Source organism: Mustela lutreola, chromosome 9 (genome assembly GCF_030435805.1).
Source record: "Mustela lutreola isolate mMusLut2 chromosome 9, mMusLut2.pri, whole genome shotgun sequence".
In the NCBI taxonomy this organism is placed as follows: Eukaryota; Metazoa; Chordata; class Mammalia; order Carnivora; family Mustelidae; genus Mustela; species Mustela lutreola.
The window spans coordinates 34,805,808-34,829,121 of NC_081298.1; the positions used below are offsets into that span (position 1 = coordinate 34,805,808).

Below are 23,314 nucleotides of genomic sequence, written 5' to 3' on the forward strand. Positions count from 1 at the left end.
CCAACTCAATGACTGACCCCTTGTACTTTACCTGATACATAAAAGGAGCAAGATCGGAAGTTGAGCATGAGCCCCTCGCCCAGCAGTATTCCAGTTAAGACCTAGCTCCTGCTGGGGAAGGTGGAGTGGCTCTGCACAGCTCTGGGAGACTGTGGATGTCAAGTCTGCAATCTAAGGCAGAGTTTCCTGCAGTAGGCTGATAGATGTTGGGGAATGAAAACATAAAACTGTGCTGACTGCCATCTAGTGGATGTTGGGCTGTATAACAGGCCTCCGTGCTCACACTGGGCTGGGAATGAGACTGAAGCAGCACATCATTAATTCAGCCTTTTCTGTTTTTCTCTAGCTTGAACCAGGCAGACCCTTACCATCCCCCAATGACCTCAAAAGAAAAATACTCATCAAAAATAAGCGGCTGAAACCTGAGGTTGAAAAAAGTAAGTCAAAGACACACCAATGATAAAGCGTGCACACATTGTGTGTTTGGACAGGTCAGCTGTCTAAAATGAAATCTATTTTAAAACCACTGATTTGGGGGAGGAAGGGAGCATGACAGTGTTGCATATACTTTTCAGAGCCAAGTGGCCACACTGACATTTAAGTGTAGGGTTCCTGCGGTGGGAAAAGCATATTCATATATTCATAAGATGCAGGATTTGGAATGATCCTGAGGCAAAATGAGAAGAAAGTGAAAGAGGCATTTTAGAATTTACCAAGATAGAAGGAACTCCTTTTTTTTTTTTTTTCCAGTTAATATGCTTTAAAGTCCTCTTAAAAGCTTTCCCTTTACAGTTTGCCTCTGTGAGATACACATATCTAGGGGTCCTAGGTGAATGTGAGAATGCATGAATGTGTGTATGTGTGGCGAGAGAGAAATGATTTTATTTAGATATTTCCCCTGTATTTTCCCTAGAGATTTTCTTTGAAAATATTTTCTTTTGGCTACTCTCTTAATTCAGTGAATTGGTAACATGTAATATGGGGATGATTGCATTGTGTTTTTACCGTATTCTAAGTTTTATTTTTTTAATTTAAATTCAATTAATTAACATATAGTATATTATTAGTTTCAGAAGTAAAGTTCAGGTACACATCAGTCTTATATAACACCCAGGTGCTTATTACATCACATAACCTCTTTAAAGTCCCATCACCCAGTTACTCCACACCCCCATACTCTTCCCCTCCAGCAACCCTCAGTTTATTTCCTATGATTGTCTACTATGGTTTGTCTCCCTCTCTGGCTTCATCTTGTTTTATTTTTCCCTCCCTTCCCCTATGCTCCTCTGTTTTGTTTCTTAAATTGCACATATCAGTGAGATCATATGATAATTGCCTTTCTCTATCTGATTTCACTTAGCATAATATACTCTATTTCCATGCACATCATGCAAATGGCAAGATTTCTTTTTTTGATAGCTGAGTAGTATTCTATTGTGTGTGTGTATACACATATATATGTGTATATATACACTGTATCTATATCTAAGTTTTAAGTTATAGTAATTATTATTATAAAAGTAATACCATGGGAAAATGAAAACAACAAAGAAAAATATAAGAACATAATAAAATAGCACTGAGTTATGTATTTTACACATAGATACATATACTACAGCTACATGTTTAGAGATACATTTCTTATAAAACTGGGATCAGTCTAAATATGCTGATTCGTGGGGGGGAGCCTGGGTGACTCAATGGGTTAAAGCCTCTGCCTTTGGCTCAGGTCATGATCTCAGAGTCCTGGGATCGAAACTTACATCGGGCTCTCTGCTCTGCTTACACCCCTCTCTTACCTGCTGCTCTGCCTACTTGTGAGCTCTGTTTCTGTCAAATAAATACATAAAATCTTTCAAAAATATGCTGGTTTTTGTTTTTGTTTTTTTTTGTTTTTGTTTTTGTTTTTAATCAGAGAGAGAGGGGGAGAGAGTGAGCACAGGCAGACAGAATGGCAGGCAGAGGCAGAGGGAGAAGCAGGCTCCCTGCTGAGCAAGGAGCCCGATGCGGGACTCGATCCCAGGATGCCGGGATCACGACCTGAGCCGAAGGCAGCTGCTCAACCAACTGAGCCACCCAGGCGTCCCTATGCTGTGTTTTTTAATCTCTAATAAAACCAATTGAGTATACTTACATTCTGATGTGTGAAACACTCCACACAGAATTTGTTGTGTGGGATATGCTTCCGTTTAATCAGTCCCAAATCGATGGCTTTTCATTACTATAAAAACAACAATGATAAACCTAAGTCAGTGTTCGTTTTGTCCGATTTGCACAGCTTCTCCTTGAAATCAGTTGGTGCAATTCACGTTGGTTGGCCAAAAGATGTACTCATTTTTGTGTTGTGATGCATCTTGTTATACTTTCTTTCAGAAAAAGTGTACCAATTTACAGTCTCCCCACAATACGCGAGAATGCCTATTTCCCAGTGATACTCTTACAGCTAGCTCTTGGCCAGGTTGTACGTATGTGTGTCCGATGGGACAAAGGAGAACGAGACTCTAGTTTTTTGATAGTAATGTTCTTAGTAACTCGTTTCTTGATAATATCATTATTTATAACGTACTTCTTCATGTTTTTCCGTTTTCAAAATTCTTTGTCTTACTGACGTATAAGGGCTTTTTATATGTGAGAATAATAATCTCGGGTCTGTCGGTCACAGATATTTTTTCCCTGAAGTTGTATTACTCTCTGGTGTGCCTGTCTCTTTTCCATCACTTAATGTCATTGTTCTCGAAACTGTGGGCCTTTGGCACCAAGCCTTAAATCCTTCACAGTGATTGAGGCTTTCTCTCAATTTAGGACCAGAACTTTGGGCATTTCACCGATGTCCCGTAGTCCTTCATCAAATGTTGATGAAGGTTGCACGTCCCAAGAGAAATCTGACCAGCAGATCTGGGTGAGACAGTGGTCTTAGGAATGTAACCAAGAGGGACTTAGACTATACATTCCTTTCTTGGTGTTGATCTTAGGACTCAGGCTTTGCAAGTCATCTGGCATCTGTCACCATCTCCTTCCTATTTGTTTTGAATAACAGAACAGCTCGAGGCTTTGAAAAGCATGATGGAAGCTGGAGAATCTGCTGCCCCGGTTAGCATCCTAGAGGATGATAATGAAGAGGAAATAGAAAGTGGTGAGTCAGTTTTCTTCTAATTTTTGTGTCACAAAAATAATTTTTTTTAAGTTTATTTATTTATTTTTAAGTACTCTCTACACCCAATGTGGGCCTTGAACTCACAACCCTGAAATCAAGGGTCACATGCTCTCCAACTGAGCTAGCCAGGTGCCCACAAAAATAATTTTTAAAATAAGAAAAACATGAGTTTGTCTCCATGGGTCCTTTTACATAATGTGATGGCTTAAGTCTAATTAGTCAAGTGTGTATTCATGCACCAAACTTTCATATTTTGGTATTTTTTGGTATTTTTCCAAATGTTCCTTCCAGTTTACAGGGGCACTAGATTTTTGTGGCTTAGTCATCTCCCTTCCTGTTGTGCAATCAGCTGCTCATCCGAAATTCACAGCCAGAGAATCCTTGCTGTAGAAGACAAGGGGTTGGAATAAAAAGAACATTTTGTAATCCTTTCTATAAACAAAATATAAATATAAACTTCAGTGTTGTTAATGATGATAGTAATAAGTTAAGTAACCACGAAAGGAACACAAATAGAGACCCTCAGGGAAATGAAAGGTTTGTGTGCACACGTGAAATGAACTGGAAATTCAAAGCCAGTATTAAAATTTCCAGTTAATATTCTTTCAAATAACCAGCTCACCAGAATTACCAAGACAGGTAGGTGATTTTAGCAAAGGTAGCCTTGCTTAAAAAATCAGAATATTTGCTATTAGCCTCTACATTACTTGGGCCATATAGCCACAGCCATAATGATTGGCTTTAAATGGACCTTTGAAAGGTCTGGAATGTTTCAGAAAATTCTTTCTCCATTATGTGGTATGAAAATTGATTAGCAAAATTGTGTGTCTACTGGTTGGACTGCTGTCTTGTATTTATGTCATGATTGGGGCTACATAATGTAGAAACACTTGGAGAAACTCTCTCCACTTATTATATGAAAATCTGAAATATACGAGTAGATTTTAGGAAAGTTTGCTGCTATAGGTGAAAACCTGATGTCGTGAGAATTAACTAATCTCAGTAATAAAGAGAGCTTTATAAAGTTGGCTCACCGTGAAACAGACTTCACTGGGATAGTGTGTGTTGTGTGTCCAAACCAGGGGTTCAACCCCACTCCCAGAGAACACAAATACTGACTGACTTTCATATGTTGTATATGGCAGTGAGTGTCCAAGAAGGCAAAGATACCTGGAATTATTTAATTGGTGACTGTTATAATTTTCTATTACTAGGTAACAAACCACCCCAAAATCTAGAGGCTTTAAATAGCACATTATTACTTTCTCCCATAGTTCTGTGGGGACATCTGGGCTCACACTGATGATTTTCCCTTAAGCTTCTCATGCATTTGCAGGCAGATGACATCCAGAGCTGGAGGCATCTGACGGTTCAGTCGGGCCAGATGTCCCAAATGGCCCACTCCTGTGGCTGGCATTTGTTGTGGGGAGCTCAGCAGGGTCGAGGGCCAGAACTCCTCCCTTTGTCCTTTACATGTGGCTTGGGCTTCTCACAGCATGATGGCCAAGGTTCTAGATGGCACACCGTGAAAGCCAGTCTTCCAAGAGGCAGAATGCAGAAGCTGCTAAACTACTTTAAGAACGATGCCCAGAACTGGCCCATCATCATTGCCTGTATATTTCATTCATCAAAGCAAAATTAAGGCCTGCCCAGCTTCGAGGGGAGTGGGTGAGGGGCAAGATCACATTCTAGAAGTACACCTAGGAGAGCAGGTATTCTTGGAGCTGTGTTTAGAAAATGCTGTCAACTACGCTGCCCTATTATTTCACGTTTTGGTTGGTTGTTTGTTTTTTTCGCAAATAATAAACCTGAACATGATTTCAGAATAAAATCTTGAAAAGAATATTATTTGAAAAGGTTAATAAAATACTTCTAAAATTTGAAAAGATGAATATTATGTAAAATCAGTTCCTTAACTTAGGTTAAGTTTTACAGATGGTAGTCAAAAACATTTTAGACATTTCTAAATCCTACAATCCAGTAAAACAAACTGCAGAATACTGGACTAAATTAGCAAGGAAAATAATAGTAATATGAACCGCAACCGCTGTTGATGTACTAACTGTGAAGGAAGCCATTTACATCACCATGTAATCTTTCTATGGCCCAATGAAACAGGTATCGTTACATTCAACTTTCAAGTAAAGTGGAAGTCTGAGAGGTAAACATAGTCTGCACATGCCCCCACAGCTGATGAACAATGGCACTAAGAGTCAGTCCCAGAATTGTCTGACTCCAGGTTCAAGAGCTTTCGTGCCTTACAGTACTGCCCGTCTAATATACAGGAATACGAAGAGAACACAAATATGCAAAATTGTTGTTAAAAATATTTTTTAGAAAAAAAAATGTAACTGATGAAAGTCAAAGATGTAAAATTTCTTGAACACACACTAATCAAAGATGAGGGTCAATATGATTCCATTTATCATCCTTAAGGGTACTTCCCACCTTTTATGCGTATGCTCATTATTCCTACAAAATATTTGGCTCTGGTGGCTCCATGTTGTTCAGTGTGGACAGAAGTAATCATGTGGGATAGCATACATGAAGGAAATTAGCTGAGAGGACAAAATCATCCACTTGAATTTATGTTCAAGGATATACAAGTTTCTGCTATACCAGTTACATATTCTTAGGTTCCTTTGATGATGCCTGGCTTAATTCTGGTCGACCAGTTGGCTATAATTACCCCAGTGTCACTGTATGATCCTACTATAGCTGAATGACAAGAGTCTCTAATTTAAATACTTCAGCACAGTAGGTAAGAGGAAACCAAGCATAACTTGAAAGATTAGCCCTGCCTGGAGGCTATAGAAAACAGAAAAGGCCCTTAGACAATGAAAGCATGTGCCCGTTCCTTGGGCAGGATTTAGATCCCAGAGGACACGTGGCTTCCAGGACTGTGTGACAAGCAGTGGGGAGTGCCAAAATTATATGTGGTTGTGGGTATGTCTCTGCACCTTTGCACAATCAAGGAATGGCAGCATCCATTCATACAACTCTTCTTCTTTTTAAAAGAGTATTTATTTGAGAGGGAGCACACACTTGAGAGAGCGTGAGAGAGAGGTGGGGGAACAGAGGGAGAGGGACAAGCAGACTCCATGTTGAGTGTGGACCCCGATGCAGGGCTCGGTCTCAGGACCCCAAGATCAGGATCTGAACCCAACCCAGAGTCAGACACTTAATCGACTGAGCCACCCAGACACTCCCTTTTTTAAAGTCAAGTCTCTACTACTTGTATGGGGCACGTTCCTTGACGTCAAGTAGTTTATATCTGGCTGGCCAGGTTAGACTAAAAGATATATGAACTGGAAATATACTAGTAATGGTGGGAAGTTTCAAAATCTCGGTTACAGACTGTAACCTGTTTGCATGAGTCCATGCAAACTCAGTGTCATGTTAAGAGCATTGTGCTAAGAATCCAGGGAAATCTAGGTCCATATCTTCCTCTGTGACCTTGGATTTGTAAATCATATTTCCGGATCGATTTCCTAATCTATAAAGTAGACACACTGGGCTAGATTTTTTAAAGACCTATTCCAGCTCCTTAATTCCTTTTTTTCCTGCCAAAGGCCTATATAAGCTACTTTTTTTTTTCCTCTTTGTAATTATCTACTTCCACTCATCCACCCATCAGAATACCAGTTTCAAAACAGGAGGGTGTCTGTCTATCTTGCCTCACTTTTGTTTCCATGTCTGGAATAACACTTTGCAAAAAGCAATCCCTCAAGGAATTCCAGATCTAAGACACCATCAGTTGAAGGACAACATTATTTTATAATGACTAGGAAAGAAAACTGCTTCCAAGTAATTGTAAAACAGCATCGATTAGAAGAACACGTTACAACATCAGAAATATTACTATGTGAAAAAAATGCATCTTAGAAGTGATGAAATCTTATTCTTGAGTTGTTTACACATTTTAAATGTGCTTAAAACACACACACACTCACAACACCACTTCTTAAGGGTCTGCTTCCCACTGTCAGGAGTCCATAGTCAGAAATTATTTCACTGTTTTTTCCAGTAGGGGTCCCTCAAGCCCTGTGTTGTGACAGTGTTGATTTATGTTAGCCTTGACCGGAGGCCTGTGGGTTTCTCCTGATCCTGACAAGTTTTTAGGCAAATTCCTAACCTGGGAGTTTTTTGCAGAATACGGAATCATGGGAATCCAGATCTCACACCAACATGTGTCATTTTCTAGTGGATTTCTTTTTTCCACTGACAGCCTTGGGAGGATACCAGCCTCAGGAAGATACCACAGTTCTTGTCACTTTCTGGACTGGACTGGTGCTTCTGTACCTCCTTTCACAGCCTGGGCCATGCTCCTGGGCCATCAGCTTTATCTAGCACCCATTTCCAGCCTCTCAGTTAGCATGAGCCCTAGGAATGATTCTAGAGTCTCTGAAACCTAAGCCAGGGTTCAGAGGTGGTGTACAGGTGCAGTCTAGTCTTTCCAAGCTCTTTCTCTTTTATGTCTCACCACTCCCGGCCACAAGTCACTATACCCATAATGTTCACATACACATTAATCTCTTTTTAAAAATGATCAAGTGTATTTTCCTCTTCTCATACCTTCCTTGTGTTTTCCCTAAATCCCAGGGAAGATCATAACACCCTTTGAAAGTCACAACTGTTTCTGAGTACTTGAGGCTTTAATTTTTACAGTGAGTGTACTGGGATGGAAATCAGTACTCACTTAAGAAAAATGCATTAAGCAACATGCGCGTTCAACATCATGCTAGACGGGCAAGAAATAACAGCTAACAAGATGTGCTCCTTGAACTTGAGAGCTAGTTAGAATTTTTACTTAAAAAAAATTTGCCTGTTTAAATGTTCCCATCTTCATTTAGCTTCCTTCTTCCCCTCCACTCAAGATTCTGAAGATCTGACTGATGAGCAGTAATTGGGCTTCATGGATTTTCCTTTTGTCTTGCACACAGCTGACCAAGAGGAGGAAGCTCACCCCGAATACAAATTTGGAAACGAACTTTCTGCTGATGACTTGGGCCACAAGGAGGCTGTTGCAAATAGTGTCAAGAAGGTCAGAGTCTCAGTATTGCTTTTTTTTTTTTTTTTTTTCCCAAGACTGTCAAGAAGAGGTAGTAGCTAATAGTTATGAAATTTTAAAAATGTGACCACCACAGGAAAATAAAGTAGCCTATAATTCCCCTTCTAGGTTGGGTGGCCAGAATCAATATCTTAATGCAAGCTACGGGCAATAAGTTAGAAAGGATATTTGAATGGCTCATTAGCCATCCTCACTGTTGGCCACCACCTATTTCTCCAGTATCCTTTAAGTAATATCATTTATTGCATTATTTTAGGTGAATAGGGAGACAATAACAGCAGCCTGTTGAAGTCATTGGGAAAATGACCTACCTGATTATCCCAAGCAAGCCCTCGTTAGAAAACCAGTCCTACCGATTAGATATCTCCTCTCCCTCTTAATGTAGAATAAACATGAACATATTTCCATCCAGCCAAGAAAAATGGCTGTTATGTACCTGCTATGTGCCAGGCATAGCCTAGGCTGTAACAACCCTAAAAGGTCAAAACAGGCTTAGTTTCTGCTCTTCTGGAGCTTAGATGATGGAAGTTTATTGGAAACTGATGGAAGTTTACTGGACGAGAATAGGAAACAAGGACAAACCATCAATTATGTAATTACAATTTGTGATAAGTGCTATTATGAAAGTAAAAATGAGGGCTAAAAGGGAGAATCACGAGGTTGAAGGAATAAGGAAACCAGAACCCAAAGATAAAGAGGAATCAGCCATGCACAGAAGGAGAGGAAGGGCCCCAGTTATGGTATAACAGCAGCAGAGACACTGAATGGAGCGGGCTGAGTGAGCGGCAGAGGAATCAAGATGAGATCATACAGGCAGGTAATAGCTAGGTGATGCATGGGATTCGGAAGCGACTATGAAAGACTCAGATGTTAATGTAAGTGGAATCTGAAGCCCCTGAAAATGTTCAAAGAAGGGAGCAGGGCACTCTGATAGGGGTTATTGAAAAACCACTACGGTTGCCATATGGCGACCGGTTAGAAGGGAATAAGAGAGAATGCAGGAAAAGTGGTTAGGCCAGGCTGTTGCACTCAGCCAGACCCTGAGGCTTAAACCGGACAGTAGAAACAGGACTGAGTGGGTTCAAGGTCAACTGAGGAAACAAAAATGATCCAACTTGCTGATGGACTGAATTTGGGCAAGTGAGCGGGAGAGGGAAAGCGAGATGACTCTCTGCCTCTGAGTCTGAGGAGCTGGGTGGACAGTGGGGAAGACTGGAAGAGGAAGAACTCGGTGTCTCAAGCGGGACAGGATCTTTGAGGGCTGTGAGATACTCCGGGGCACTGCCACTAAGGCACGCATAGCCTTGACTCCTGATCCTGCTTTCATTTCCTACCTGTGTAATCTCAGGTAAGTTAACTGAAGCTCCCAGTGCCTGGGTTTTCTCTACTGCAAGGTGAAAATAGCGCTTACGTCACTGGTCCATTTTGAAGAGTCGATGGGTCTAGAATATGTAAAGAGCTTCCTCCGGTGGTACCTAGCACATGGTCATTCCCATTAAGGCCTTCATTACTGCTGCTCTGTTATCACTTTCATCTTCACCATTGTGAGCATCGTCATCACCTGTATCTAGAACTAGAAGAACTAGAAGAGAGGTGGGGCTAGAGATATAAACTGGAAGTTCAGGAGATGAGATTTAAAGCCATGGAAATACTTGAGATGACCAATGGGAAGAGGCAGCGATATGGCCAAGATATGGCCCGAGAGGTAGGATGGAAATCGATGAGATCAAGGAAGCCAAGAGAACAGGTGGAAGACAAGAAGAGAGGTGTTCTCCCCCACAGCTTAATTAAAATAAAATTGACACTTAGCATTGTGTAAGTTGAATGTGCATAAGCAATGATTTGATACCTGTATATATTCTGAATTGATTATTTCAGTAAGGTAAGTGAACATCTCCATCGCCTCATAATTACGTGTGTGTGTGTGTGTGTGTGTGTGTGTGTGTGTTTATGTGGTGAGAACATTTAAGATCTGCTCTCTGAGTAACTTTCAAGTATGCAGTAAAATGTTAACTATGAATATTCTGTTCGTTAGATCCCCAGAACGTTCTACTCTTATCCCTAGACGTGTGTCCCCCTGGACCAACACCTCCCCATTTCTCCCACCTCCTGGCCCCTGGCAAAGTGGTTGGTGTTTGACTACTGTTGATTAACTCAGTAAGAAGACTCCAGATTTCCAGGGCTGGCAACATGGAGGTCACTGGTGACCTTGAAAAGAGAAGTTGCAAGGGTATGGTGGGGGCCACGGAAACAGACAGATGTGAATGAGTAGAGACTATACTTTTGAGAAGTTTTGCTATAAAGGGAAGCAAGGAATAGGCTGGGGGGTAATGGCAATCATAGAAGTCAAGGGAGTGTTATTTTTAGAAGGAATGAATCTGGAGTGTGTTTGCAAACTTTTGGAAGTGGGGCCGTAGAGAGGGAGAGATTAGGCTTTCGAGAGGGAGAGAAGGCATAACTGCCTGTGAGTTCCTGGAGAAGGGGAAAGTGGATGGTATTCATGGTGATGTGATGGGGCAAAGATTCTTAATCATTGAAGACAGTGGCTGAAGGTGTAGGTGCATCCATTTGGTAGTAGTTGAAATTGGGAGAGTGTTGGCAGAGCAAACCCAAAGGAACACTTTGATTACACCCTCCCTCTTCTGATAGAGACTATTGCCTCTACTTTGAGACTCTTGGATGCCTACTAATAAGACTCAGTGCCTACCTTGATGCTCCCTTACCACATAAAGCCTTTATCACTACCCACACATGAGTGTTGAATCAAGTAACCATTCGTGCTTGCCTGCCCTTTATGTATCAGGAGAGGTGGCCACATCAAACGATTTCCCAAACCCCATGACGAAATAATTAATCTACTGTAAGGAAACATCTAAATAGGAAAGACTATCAAGAAAGGAGGGGAGACAGTATTAAGATTTATTTTTCTGGTACATAAGTCAGGCTGTTGTATCTTTCCTCCTTATTTCGCTGATGGCTTTATGTCATCAATAATTTTCCACCTTCACAAATAAAAAGAATAACAAGCTTACCCATATTTATTTAAACATTTACATATATATGGCTGGTAAATTTGGAATTTTGCCCTTTAGAGAAGTAAACAAATTAGTCTTTCTCTAATTTAGGCTTCAGATGACCTTGAACATGAAATCAACAAAAAGGTAAGAAATAATTTCCTTGTGTAGTTTGCTTTCATGACAGAATACCAAATGTGCCCCCGTAATATTGAACAGTTTGTACTAAATGTTAACCCTGTCTCCCTCCCACCTCAACTCGTGGAATGTCAGGCTTACTGTTCACCATATTCACATGCTTAATGCATCTCATTGCAAGAGTCTTCAAAAGAAAGAATTATTCACAGTGGTGAAATAAGCAAGTCCTGATAAAAATCACAAAATGAAGGCAGGTGAATAAGATGGTTTTCCTGAAAATAAGTGTTTAGTACAGTCAGACACTTAGTTGGCATTAGAGATTTCATTTCTGTAATAATTCTGTTACAATTCTGTAACATCGAATTTGAAAATAAAAATGACCTAATAGGTCATCAGATGTTCCAGCATACTAGGAAGGTGATCTTGTTTCCGACTATACTGGCATTTTAAAAGATCATTAATTAATTATTTAATTTAATTTTACACTGCCTGCATTCTAGGACTTCCATTTGGTGTTCTTAGATATGGACTTTATTATAAATCAAGTTCCATTTTTTATTTCTTTTGTCCTCTTTGACGTTCTTCATGGTAGCACAGTGGTTTCTCTGAGTCCATGCGAATGGTTTGTTATGGTCGGGAGATTGGTGGCAGGCGTCGACAAAAGTTTGCCTTGTGATTTGATCCCCATTCTTTGGAGTTGGAGAACATCATGTCTGGCTGTCTGTGGGGCCCTATCTTATTTGGGGTGAGACCCTATCTTCTTACTGTGTATAGAGTAAGTTTGGATAAGACCGATCTCAGTCCCCTCCCATCATGTTCATGAACTGTTCTTCTAGAATTTCAGAGGATATTGAGGTCAACACAGCAGAGGTTAGTGTTTGGTCACTGCCGTGTATTAGCTGAATAGCTGCGACCGAATCGCGTTCATCCCCAAGGCCCCGGTCTTCTCCCATGGTCAGTGGGTGGGACTCTCACCCTTACTCCACATGACTAACAGTAATGATGTCATCCATTACTAACAGTAATGATGTCGTCCAAGCAGGAATTCAGCCCACTGCCCAACACAGGGTCCTGGTGTTATTACGGAGTCACACGGCCTCTGCCCTTGTTTGGGTGGATGGGACATATAAAGAAACGACTAAACATGAAAACAAGTTACATTATTTGATTATTTATCTCAGGCTTTTATTGGTGAAATCAATTTGAGGATTTGGAATGCTCAGATTGTTAAATCATCAGATAAAATAATCTGACCACTTTTCTCACTAGTCCATTCCTGTGACTAGTCCATAGGAATGGACTAAGTAAGTAGTTCATCCGCCTGTATCAGTCGATGCAGGAAACTGTGGCACAAAGTGGAAAAACAACTTCTGAGTGTGTCAGAATCCCCTGGGGGGCATATTAGAACATGAATTCTTGGACCTCATCCTCTGAGTTTTCTGATAAAGTGAGTCTTCATCAGGTTTTCAGAGCTAGCTCTCAACAAAATGTGGATCATTTTTGAAGGAATTGTTTTTGTTGTTTATTTCTTTCCAATTTACCAAAATAATTTACCTCTATGTAAAATAATGCAATTTTGACATGTCCTCGGTAGTGGTTTATCAGACTATTTTTAGAATAAGCTTTTTTAAAAAGTACCATAGACTACTTATATATGTGGCTTAAATTCTAAACCAGTGTTAAGCAAAGTATGGTCCCCGAACCAGCCCCGTGATTACCACTTAGGAACTAGTTGAAAAGGAAATACTTGGGCCTCCCCCCCGAGACTCACTAAAAAAAAACAACACAAGTTGTTTTTCCATTTTGTGCCACAATTTTTGAGATTGTAAATGGTAATACTTGCTACATATTTCCATAGATTGCTATGAACCTCAGTATACTTTCCTTTAAAGTCCTCTGGCAATCTTAGAAAAATGTAAGAGAGAAACCTTATATTTTATTACTATCTCCTTTTATATTATTAGAGGCTATGATGACATGAACCTTTTTTTTTTTTTTTAAGTATGTTCCAGGCCCAACGTGTGGCTCAAACTTAGGACCCTGAGACCAAGAGTCTCTTGCTCTCCTGACTCCTGACTGAACCAGGCAGGCACCATAGACAGGCGCTTTTAAAATTATCCTGTAGCAAAATGGAGGAAGAAAAGGTCTTTCTCTTTCAGTTTGTGCGTGCAGGTCGTCTTTCGCGAGGACATCTGTAGCAGGTTTCTGTCTCACCTGAGTCCTCAACACGTGTATTCCTTTCATTGTGCTCCATAGGGCCTGGTGACCGTGGAAGACGAACAGGCATGGATGGCGTCTTATAAATATGTAGGTGCTACCACTAACATCCATCCGTATTTGTCTACAATGATCAACTATGCACAACCCGTAAAGTTTCAAGGTTTCCATGTGGCTGAAGGTAACACCAAAGGTTAAATTCTATTGCCTTTTTCAGTCTGCTTCTCTTCTGTCGTGCCGCTGAGCTGTGCTCTGACTCGTCGCCATTTTCTTTCCTGAGCACAGCCCCTTTCCTCCTCACTGTGTTTTGTGTCACAGACTGTGCCTGTAGCCTCCTGTCCTTGGTATGCTTCAAGATTGCTTTGCCATTCCCCACATTGTCCACAGGGTGGCTCTGAGGTACTGCAGATTTCTTAGTGTTGCCTCTTGTGTTCCATGGATCTTCCTGTGTGTAAGAAAGCAACTGATTTTTTTTTTAATAATTTTTTATTTTTTTATTAACGTATAATGTATTATTAGCCCCAGGGGTACAGGTCTGTGAATTGTCAGGTTTACACACTTCACAGCACTCACCATAGCACATACCTTCCTCAATGTCCATAACCCCACCACCTTCTCCCGACCACGCTCCCCCCAGCAACCCTCAGTTTGTTTTGTGAGAGACTAAGAGTCTCTTATGGTTTGTCTCCCTCCTGATCCCGTCTTGTTTCATTTATTCTCTTCCTACCCCCCAATCCCCCCACGTTGCCTCTCAACTTCCTCATATCAGAGAGATCATATGATAATTGTCTTTCTCTGATTGACTTATTTCGCTCAGTATAATATCCTCTATTCCATCCACATTGGAAAGCAACTGATTTCTGTGCATTGATTTTGTATCCTGCCATATTACTGAGTTCCTGAGTTCTAGTAGTTTGGGGGTGGAGTCTTTTGGGTTTTCCATATAAAGTATCATGTCATCTTCAAAGAGAGAGAGTTTGACTTCTTCTTTGCCAATTTGAATACCTTTTATTTCTTTGTATTGTCTGATTGCTGTTGCTAGCACTTCTAGTACTATGTTGAACAACAGCGGTGAGAGTGGACATCCTTGTCATGTTCCTAATCTCAAAGGGAAGACTGTCAGCTTTTCCCCATGAGGATGGTATTTGTTGTGGGTTTTTCATAGACAGATTTTATGAAATTGAGGAATGTTCCCTCTATCCCTATACTATGAATTGTTTTAATCAGGAACAGATGCTGTATCTTGTCAAATGCTTTTTCTGCATCAATTGAGAAGACCATGTGGTTCTTCTCTCTTCTCTTACTGATTTGTTCTATCACATTGATTGATTTGCGAATGTTGCACCACCCTTGCATCCCATGGATAAATCCCACCTGGTTATGGTGGATAATCTTTTTAACCTACCGTTGGATCCTGTTAGCTTGGATCTTCACGAAGACCCCTTTTGATCAAAAGCAGACCTCCAGAAATATCCACAGGATTTTTAAATTTTCATAATCTTTTTTTGGGCTGGAGAAGCCACCCTAGTCATCAAATAGACATATCTTGGGGGGTGGCTGTGAGGGCCATCTACACATAACTTGTTTCATGACTCCAGATTTAATCCATCACTATTTAAGTCAGCTGTCTCTAGCCCCAGGACATTAATGAACGTAGGCAGTACTGATAACATAATGGAACACCTGCCTCCAAAGCCTCATGATTTGAGATGAAATTACATTTATTGCTTGTCTTTCCATAAGGTTGGAAAGAAGCGTTGCTGAGTGCATCTTTATTTTTCTTTACAGAGCGCAATATTCATTATAACATGTCTTCTTTTAATGAGTCCGTCGGCCTGGGCTACTTGAAGACGCACGCCATTGAATTTGTGAAGTATCCTTACGTAGTGAATGGAGTAAATGGCCAGTACCCTTTAAGTTTGGCGGGGGTCTCTGAAACAGATAAATGGCGAAGAGATAATTGTGGTTGTCGAGCTAATAAAATAGTATGTGTGAAAGACCACAGCAACTGTGAAAACCTGCCCAAATGTGAATTGTTTACACAGTGAACTCTGGTTTTTCTCCTCAGCCTCACTCATACATGTAAAATTTCCTCTCTGTTAGCTTCGTGTTTGTCATTGTCGGTCTAGCCTTTGTTGTGTATTTATTACTTCTGGAATGCTCTTTTTTCTCCCCTCATTCTCCTTAATAAGTTACACAGTTATAACAAACGGCAAATGAGCCGCATTTACCCCAAGGGAGGCCGGGTCGATTCCAGTAATTACATGCCTCAGATTTTCTGGAATGCTGGCTGCCAGATGGTTTCGCTCAACTATCAAACCCCAGGTAGGAACCAATGTCCAGTGACCTCAAATTCCAGGAGAACACTTTGACAGGACGGTGCCAACTATTGCCATCCGTTGGCCGTGGGCATTTTTTTTTTTTTTTTTTAAAGGAATGAGACATATGGCAAAACAATGTGATGTTGGATTTATGTAATGGTGAGATACGAAACACCAAAAATAGAGCCCTGTAAAGAGTGGAAGACAAAATATTTTGATTTAAATTGAATTTCCTTTCATAAATACCACAACTAATCTGCCAAACATTGTCCCCCTTTCCAAAATATTTTTAATTTTTCTTCTTTTCGGATCAAACTTGTCTTCTTTTCCAGAGACAGAATTAAATGAAAAAAATCTGAGTATCTCTATCAGGACTATGACTCATTTCTCCTTTAGAAAGTACCCTTCTCCCTGTTAACATTCAGCAGGTATCAATAACACAGCATCTCATCATAAAAGTACAGAATATTCAAGAGTAAACTCCATTAAAACAGTGTGTAAGGATTTATATATTCTTAGAGGTACTAATCCGCAACTTGGTCCTCCAAAGTGTGTTCAAAGGCAGGCTTCCAATATATGATCTTTCCCCCTCCTTGGAAGGAGAGGAGTGAATTTTTAAAGTGCATGAACAATGTTTTTCAAGTTTTTGAAGTCTACTTAAGAGCCAAGTATGACAATTTTAAGATCAGAGGTAGAAAAATTCTGGGCTCTAGTTGTTTACCTAAAAGAGGTAAGAAATATGCCACAAAACCATTCACATGCTGTGGTTAATCCCATAGCCTGGTCCTTAAAGTTGGCAAAACAAAAAGATTTTCTTGTTCAGTCCTTTGCTATATAAGGGGGTGCCCCCCACGTTTCCTGGTTTGGGGGGGCCTTTTCCTTTTCTAGTCCATCTACCATACTTTGAGAGTTTCTATCCACCTTGTTTTCTATTATCTGGCCTGACCAAAAGTTCTCTTGACTTCCATCCCTTTGCCATAAACGTGGGCTCAATACTTCCCTGCCATTGGTGACGACTTCTCAGGGACCGGAAGCTGGGGTCAAATGTCTGCACAACATCCCCATCAGTCCTTGCTATACTGAACTACGACCAGATATCAGTACAAGCCCATAGTATTTCTAGCAGAAACCAAATAAAATAGAGCGCTGCTTTTACTTTTTAAAAAAAAGCAGGGGTGGGGGGGTAGGGGAGGTCAAGTAGTATTTTCAGTTGTCAGTCCGTTATATGGATTAAATTATCCTAAACCAGTTTATTCACAAGGTCATCATCATGTGTTTTATTCTATAACATTAGGATCAACCACAACATGCTGAAGAAGGGAAAAAATAATCTACTAGCTTGTTTGTTTTGTTTTGTTTTGCTAATGAAAAAAGTGTTTTATTCTATAACATTAGGATCAACCACAACATGCTGAAGAAGGGAAAAAATAATCTACTAGCTTGTTTGTTTTGTTTTGTTTTGCTAATGAAAAAAGGGAAGATTGTGTCCACTTGTGAGAGAAAAATCCCAAGCCATGCCCTGCCAACATAGACACCACTAGAAGAATTCTCCCTAGGTTTAAAAGTAGGTGCAAGCCACTAATTTTTCCATGATACTACCTGGATTATTTTTTATTGCTTTTAATTGAGTTTGTATTCCTATGACCTTCCTGGAATACCCGCAGCCGATCCTTCCTCTGTGACCGTAAGGCACATTCTCCCCAGTTGGACACCTATACCCTCAACACTGATTGGACAATCCTTTGACTCATATGTTGAATCCAATTTTTAATGCAATTCTAGCATGATCTTTATGAAAACACATTTTATGTTTGACTTAAGCACAGATGATTTCAACAAGGAAGAGGATTGTGTGTGCTCAACAGACCCAGACGTAACTTGAAATGTTAAAAAAAGACCTTTCAGCCTAGGATCTGTATGTGACTTCCATTGTTTAAAATCACCCATTGTGGTCTTCTTTATGCATGGAGATGAGATGCTAAATTATTTTTGTCTCTTGACAGATTTAGCGATGCAATTGAATCAGGGAAAATTTGAGTATAATGGATCATGCGGGTGAGTAATATGATTTAAACTGTTGTCACTGTGTTCCTGAACCCATACTACAGCTGTAATGAAACTGTGTCATTTTTAATTAGGGGCTGCTCAATTTAAGCTGAGTTTGAGGGATGGGATAGAAACAATTGAAATCCCTAGATAGATTGTATTTGTAAGTATACGTTTTTCATCTACCCAGTTTATTAAGCAGAATTATCCCCCTAAAAATTGAACCATAAGTTAAGCAGTTTATCATACACACTCGAGTTTAATTCCCTTGCTTTAAATTCAAGAGTGGAGGTTTTTATAGCTACGACAAATAATGATCCCTGCTCATTTGGACATTAACTGGAAACATGGATAATAAGTATGTGTATTTTCCCTAAGACACACAGAGGAATGAAGTTGATTTACTATGGAAGGAAGTTATGAAAGTCAATTTGAATGTAACACCCCTAGAAAGAAAGCTTTGTCCTGTCTTGATTCTTTTGCATGTCTTGTAAAGAGCGGTTATCAAAAAATAATGCTATGAATATTGTTCTAGTTGACTGAACGGGCATTCTTTAACGTCTGTGAACCAAGGAGTGAAATAAGAAATGTTGATTTCCTAATTTTGTAACGTGGAACACAACACAGAAAGGTTAAGTGAAAATGTGAAGTTAAATTCTGTGGAGAAAAAAAACAGTGTGGCCATTTTTTTTTTTTTTTTTTTTTTCCCCTCCATGCATCTGTCCCAGAGCCTCTAAATTAACCCCGTGGAGTGCTATCCCATCCATAATACTACTGTCAGGAAATTCTTGGCCTCCCTGGTTGAATACCTCAATTTTATCACTAAGAACAGCCAGCCAAGATAACATTCTTCAGCAGTCACACGTTCAGAGTGCACACTTGTCACTCTTCCCCCTGCCGGATGGTTCTCTACCCGTGTACCTCTACCCATGAGTGACCCCACACACACATGCATCCACTGGCACATATGTTGTGTTTTCCTCTGCTGTGTGCTTTGAGAGAAATCAAAGTCTTACACCATAAACTAATGTGTTATATGTCAATTACAGAAAGAAGTAAAAACTATGTAATTCAAAAGAAAACTGCCAAATACACATTTTTAGAATTATTTTTTCAAATATTTTATTTATTGGGGTACCTGGGTGGCTCAGTCATTAAGTGTCTGCCTTCTGCTGAGGTCATGATCCCAGAGTCCTGGGATGGAGCCCCGCATCGGGCTCCCTGCTCAGTGGGAAGCCTCTCCCACTTCCCCTGCTTATATTCCCTCTCTCACTGTCTCTCTCTCTGTCAAATAAATAAATCTTTTAAGAAAAAAGATCTTCTTTATTTATTTGAGCAAGAGGGAGAGAGAGAGGAGAGCATGAGTGAGGGGGAGGGGCAGAGAGAGAAGCCAGCTCCCCACTGAACACGGAGCCTGATGCAAGACTCGATCCTGGTACTCTGGGATCATGACGTGAGCCCAACGCAGATGCTCAGTGGACTGAACCACCCAGGTGCCCCTGCATTTTAGAATTCTTTACAGCTCTGTTGTATTTAAGGCACAGCGTTCACCACCAGGAGATGGTGCACGTAAATTGATGGAGGCAATCCATCAGCTCACACTGAAGCCCAGCCCTCATGGTTCATACCAAACACCCCGACCCCTTGCGGGGCTCCCTCCTCAGAGCCTTCTTTGTGGCCCAGTGACACTAAAGTTTGCCCTCTTGGCCGCAGCTGTCCGACAGCCAGTACTTCCACAGGGAGGGGGACTGTTGCCAGATCAAGAGGTCCCACCAGGAGCTGAATGCGTGCCCTCTGTTCCTTTCCCTTCCTGTTTGGTCTGGGTTCACACGGTCAGTGTCTCCCTTTAGGCACCACTGCTTATTCTAAAATGCCTTCCCAGACAAGCATGATGCTGCTGGAACCCAAATTCCATGCTGAAGTGTTGGAGTGATGTGACCAAAACCCGACATCCCACCAGAGGGGCTAGAAAAACAGGATTGTTCAGTGGGGCGTCCCGCCTTGAAGAGCCATTGACAGTCATGTTCTATCATGTGTCACCATCCCCCATCCTTCCCTTTCCCCTCCCGGAGGCAGAGTGTGTTACTGACAGGGAAGAGGGAAGAAGTCTTCCTCAGCTGTGTGTTTCTAGACCCCATCACTCTCTGCGATGGAGCAGTCCTAGCTGGTAGATACAGGGCTGGCCACGCAGGGGTATTTCCTTGGAGCAAGGGCATCCAGGACGCTCTGGCTTTCCCTATGTTGCCTTTGTCATTCACCCACCCACCTACAGGGACTTGTTAAACACTCCTTGTTGGCATGTCTGAGGGCTGGGTGTCTGTACAGAGGTCTTCTGAACCGTTCAGGCTTAGGGTGGCAAACGGTAGTGGTTGTATAGGGAACAGCAGTGTTGCATAGCACATGCACACCCTCTGAATCCACCAATGCTAACAAAACACTGGGAACCTGCCCGGGACTCCCCTGTCTGCTCTCCAGCCTGATCTTTTGGAAGGCTGTGCCCCTGAGCTCAGTAAGTGTGGTTTTCAGTAGGAAAGTGAGTGGTAGTTCATGACAGACTCCTTTCTAAAGGTATAAAAATGGAAGGCATTTGTATCATTCCCAAGGAAACAAGACAGAGCAAGTTAATTTCTCAAGTCCACATACTTTCAGAGGAAATTGGCATGGCTGAGACCAACATAGTAGGATGTTTTAGGATCCAAAGATGCATACTTTTTGTAGATCTTTCTCAGGGTGAAATGTGTCTTGAAATCCATGACGGTCTTATAGTTACAATCAGCCATTTTGCTTTCCTGCTGGTAGAGAAGATAGTGGAGTATTGAACAATTGGCGCCATCTTGGGTGTGATGAAATAGATTGTCCTTCCTTATGGGCCCATCCTCTGATTCTTATGGCTTCTGTCCACCCACCTGGCTGAAGGCCCTTCTTTTCTTCTTCTCTTGCCTCCCAGGACCCTACAAAGGCTCCCTTCACTTGTCATTGGCTTTGGCCTCTGCTCAAGTCCACCACACAGACCTGGGTGCTTGGAATGAATTTTATTTTCTGTACCAAAAAACACCAGGCAGGACCAGCTATGGTTGGTTTGCGGGACCCAGTGCAAAATGAAAATAAAGACCCCTTGTTCACAAATTCTTAAACATTTCGAGACAGTAGCTACAGAGCATTAAACCAGACACAGAACTCTTCTAAGTTCAGAGCACTGTGTAACGACACAGGTCCCACTGATGCCCGGTGCTCCCTGGACCTGCACGGGCACCAGTGAGTGGTGGCCTCTGCTACATGCACAGGTCCCCACAGGCCCCAAGTAGACACCGCTTCAAGATAAGCTGGCTCAGTGTCACCCCCAAGCGAGGACTTACCTCCTGGCCCTGTCAAACTTCTCCATGCTTTCTTTTATTTATTATTATTATTTAAGTATATAAGATCAATACATTAAACTGAAGGCTGCCTGCCTTGGTGAATTGGACTCCGGTTTCTTGCCCTTTTCCCCTGGCACTTCTTATTTTGTATTGGTTCACGCTCTCACAGAGGAGTTTTCTTCTAAGCAGATGTGGAAGGAAGGAACATGGAAAAATGTTTTGGGCACCCAGAAATCATCAGCATCCCAATTTTGTATTTTTAGTAAGAAAGGTCCCTTCAGAAATGGCTGTAGGGAATAGAGAGTACGGAATCTCCAGAGAGCGTCTGCCCCTGCTGTTCTCAGGAGGCAAATCCCTCATTCCATGAACTGGAATCCATGTTCCCCTTCTTGTGAAAGCCAGAACCATCCTCTCTTACATCCCCTTGAAGCTAATGGCTGATATTTTGTCAACACTGGTAACCTTCGCTTGAAGTAGTGTGTGTTAATATTGTAGTTTCTCATCTATTTTCCATTCTAAGACTTCAATTTTTGCCATATTATCATATTTTCCAGTGTCTAACACTAGCCACACAAAAAAAGGGGGGGTCCCAAATCTAAAACTGTAAATATAGGAAACCATCTGTTTTGTGCCGTTAGATTTTAAATTAATATTTAGGGTTACATTCTCTTGGAGACAATTGAAAGTTCAAAATCATCTTTAATATTTGAATGATTCTGAAAATTCTGTATGTCTTTGATTTAAAAATCAGTGCTGTCCTTGGAGGTTCTTTACTGATGATTACATCTAAGTTGAATGTGTGGCTATTTTAACACTTTTTTTGCTCAAACTTAGAAGATAACAATGAATGACAACTTTGTCAAAACCACAAAAATGGAACTTAGAGTTTGTCTTTAAGGAGAAAAGTCACGCCCCAGAATCCTTTCTGGCTGGATTTTAAAAGATAATAAATTTGACAGCATCTAGAGTTAAAATCAGTAAAAGTTACACTCCTAAAGAATAGGAAAGACTTGATCCCTCTAATTTTGATCCTTTACACTTAAAAGTAAACCCATAGTTTGGGGGAAAGTACTTTTATTGTCCTTTATCTGCTATTCAGGTTAGGATGGACTTTTCCTACCTGTGGTTATAGTCCTTTATAAAAACAAAAATTTTTTTCTTGGATGAAATCTGATACAAGTTCAGGGCAGTTATGGAATCTGGCTGAGGTCTGATATGTGACTGTAACTAAAGGAGATAAGGGACAGACATTGTGGAGTTGGGTCAATTTCCAAACATTTTCCTTGCTTCACAAAGAAAACTCATACCCTTTAGCCATCACCTCCCTGTAACCCCTACTCCCTATTCGCAGCCATAAGCAGCCACCATCTACTCTCTGTCTCTCTGGATTTGTACAGCACATTTTATAGGAATTAATTCATGCAGTATGTGGTCTTTGTGACTGTCTTCTTTCACTTAGCATTATGCTTTCAAGGTTTATGCTGTAGCACATATCAGTACTCATTTCTTTCTACCAAGTCATTTCCCATAGTGTGGGTATGGCCCATATTATATATTCACTTAAATATTGATAGAGATCTGGATTGTTTCCATCTTTTGGTTATTAGGAATTATGCTGCTCTAACATTCATTCACAAACAAGTTTTTGTGTAGATGTATTTTCATTTTTCTTGGGTATTTACTAAGAGTGGAATTGCTGGGTCACATGACACCTCTATTTAACTGTTTGGGGAACAGCCAGACTGTCTTGGTGTCATTTCACATTCCCACCAGCCATGTATGAGGGTTCCATTTGTTCCATGAACTTGATGATACTTAGTGTTATCTGACTTTTTTACTATAGCCATTCTAATATGTGTGTAGTGACAGTTCACTGTGATTTTGATTTGCATTTCTCTCAAAACTAATGATACCAGGCATTTTTTCATGTCCTTATTATTGGCCATTTGTTTCTCTTATTTGGAGAAATATGTGTTCAGATCACTTGCCCTCTTGTC

The 23,314-nt window shown here is 40.9% G+C and overlaps 1 protein-coding gene across 7 annotated transcripts in view; it reads left to right on the top strand.

Annotated features, from left to right (window-relative positions):
• The window catches only part of PLCB4 (phospholipase C beta 4), a 411,299-nt gene that overhangs the window by 335,142 nt on the left and 52,843 nt on the right, over positions 1 to 23,314 (top strand). For 5 of the 7 annotated variants that reach the window (XM_059134009.1, XM_059134005.1, XM_059134003.1 and 2 more), the window contains 8 exons: positions 347 to 437; positions 3,038 to 3,133; positions 8,098 to 8,198; positions 11,351 to 11,386; positions 13,634 to 13,775; positions 15,383 to 15,467; positions 15,795 to 15,919; positions 17,919 to 17,970. In XM_059134009.1, coding sequence (XP_058989992.1) covers positions 347 to 437; positions 3,038 to 3,133; positions 8,098 to 8,198; positions 11,351 to 11,386; positions 13,634 to 13,775; positions 15,383 to 15,467; positions 15,795 to 15,919; positions 17,919 to 17,970 — 728 coding nt within the window. The remainder of the gene's footprint in view (positions 1 to 346; positions 438 to 3,037; positions 3,134 to 8,097; positions 8,199 to 11,350; positions 11,387 to 13,633; positions 13,776 to 15,382; positions 15,468 to 15,794; positions 15,920 to 17,918; positions 17,971 to 23,314) is intronic. The other 2 variants (XM_059134010.1, XM_059134008.1) reach the window with 1 other exon arrangement.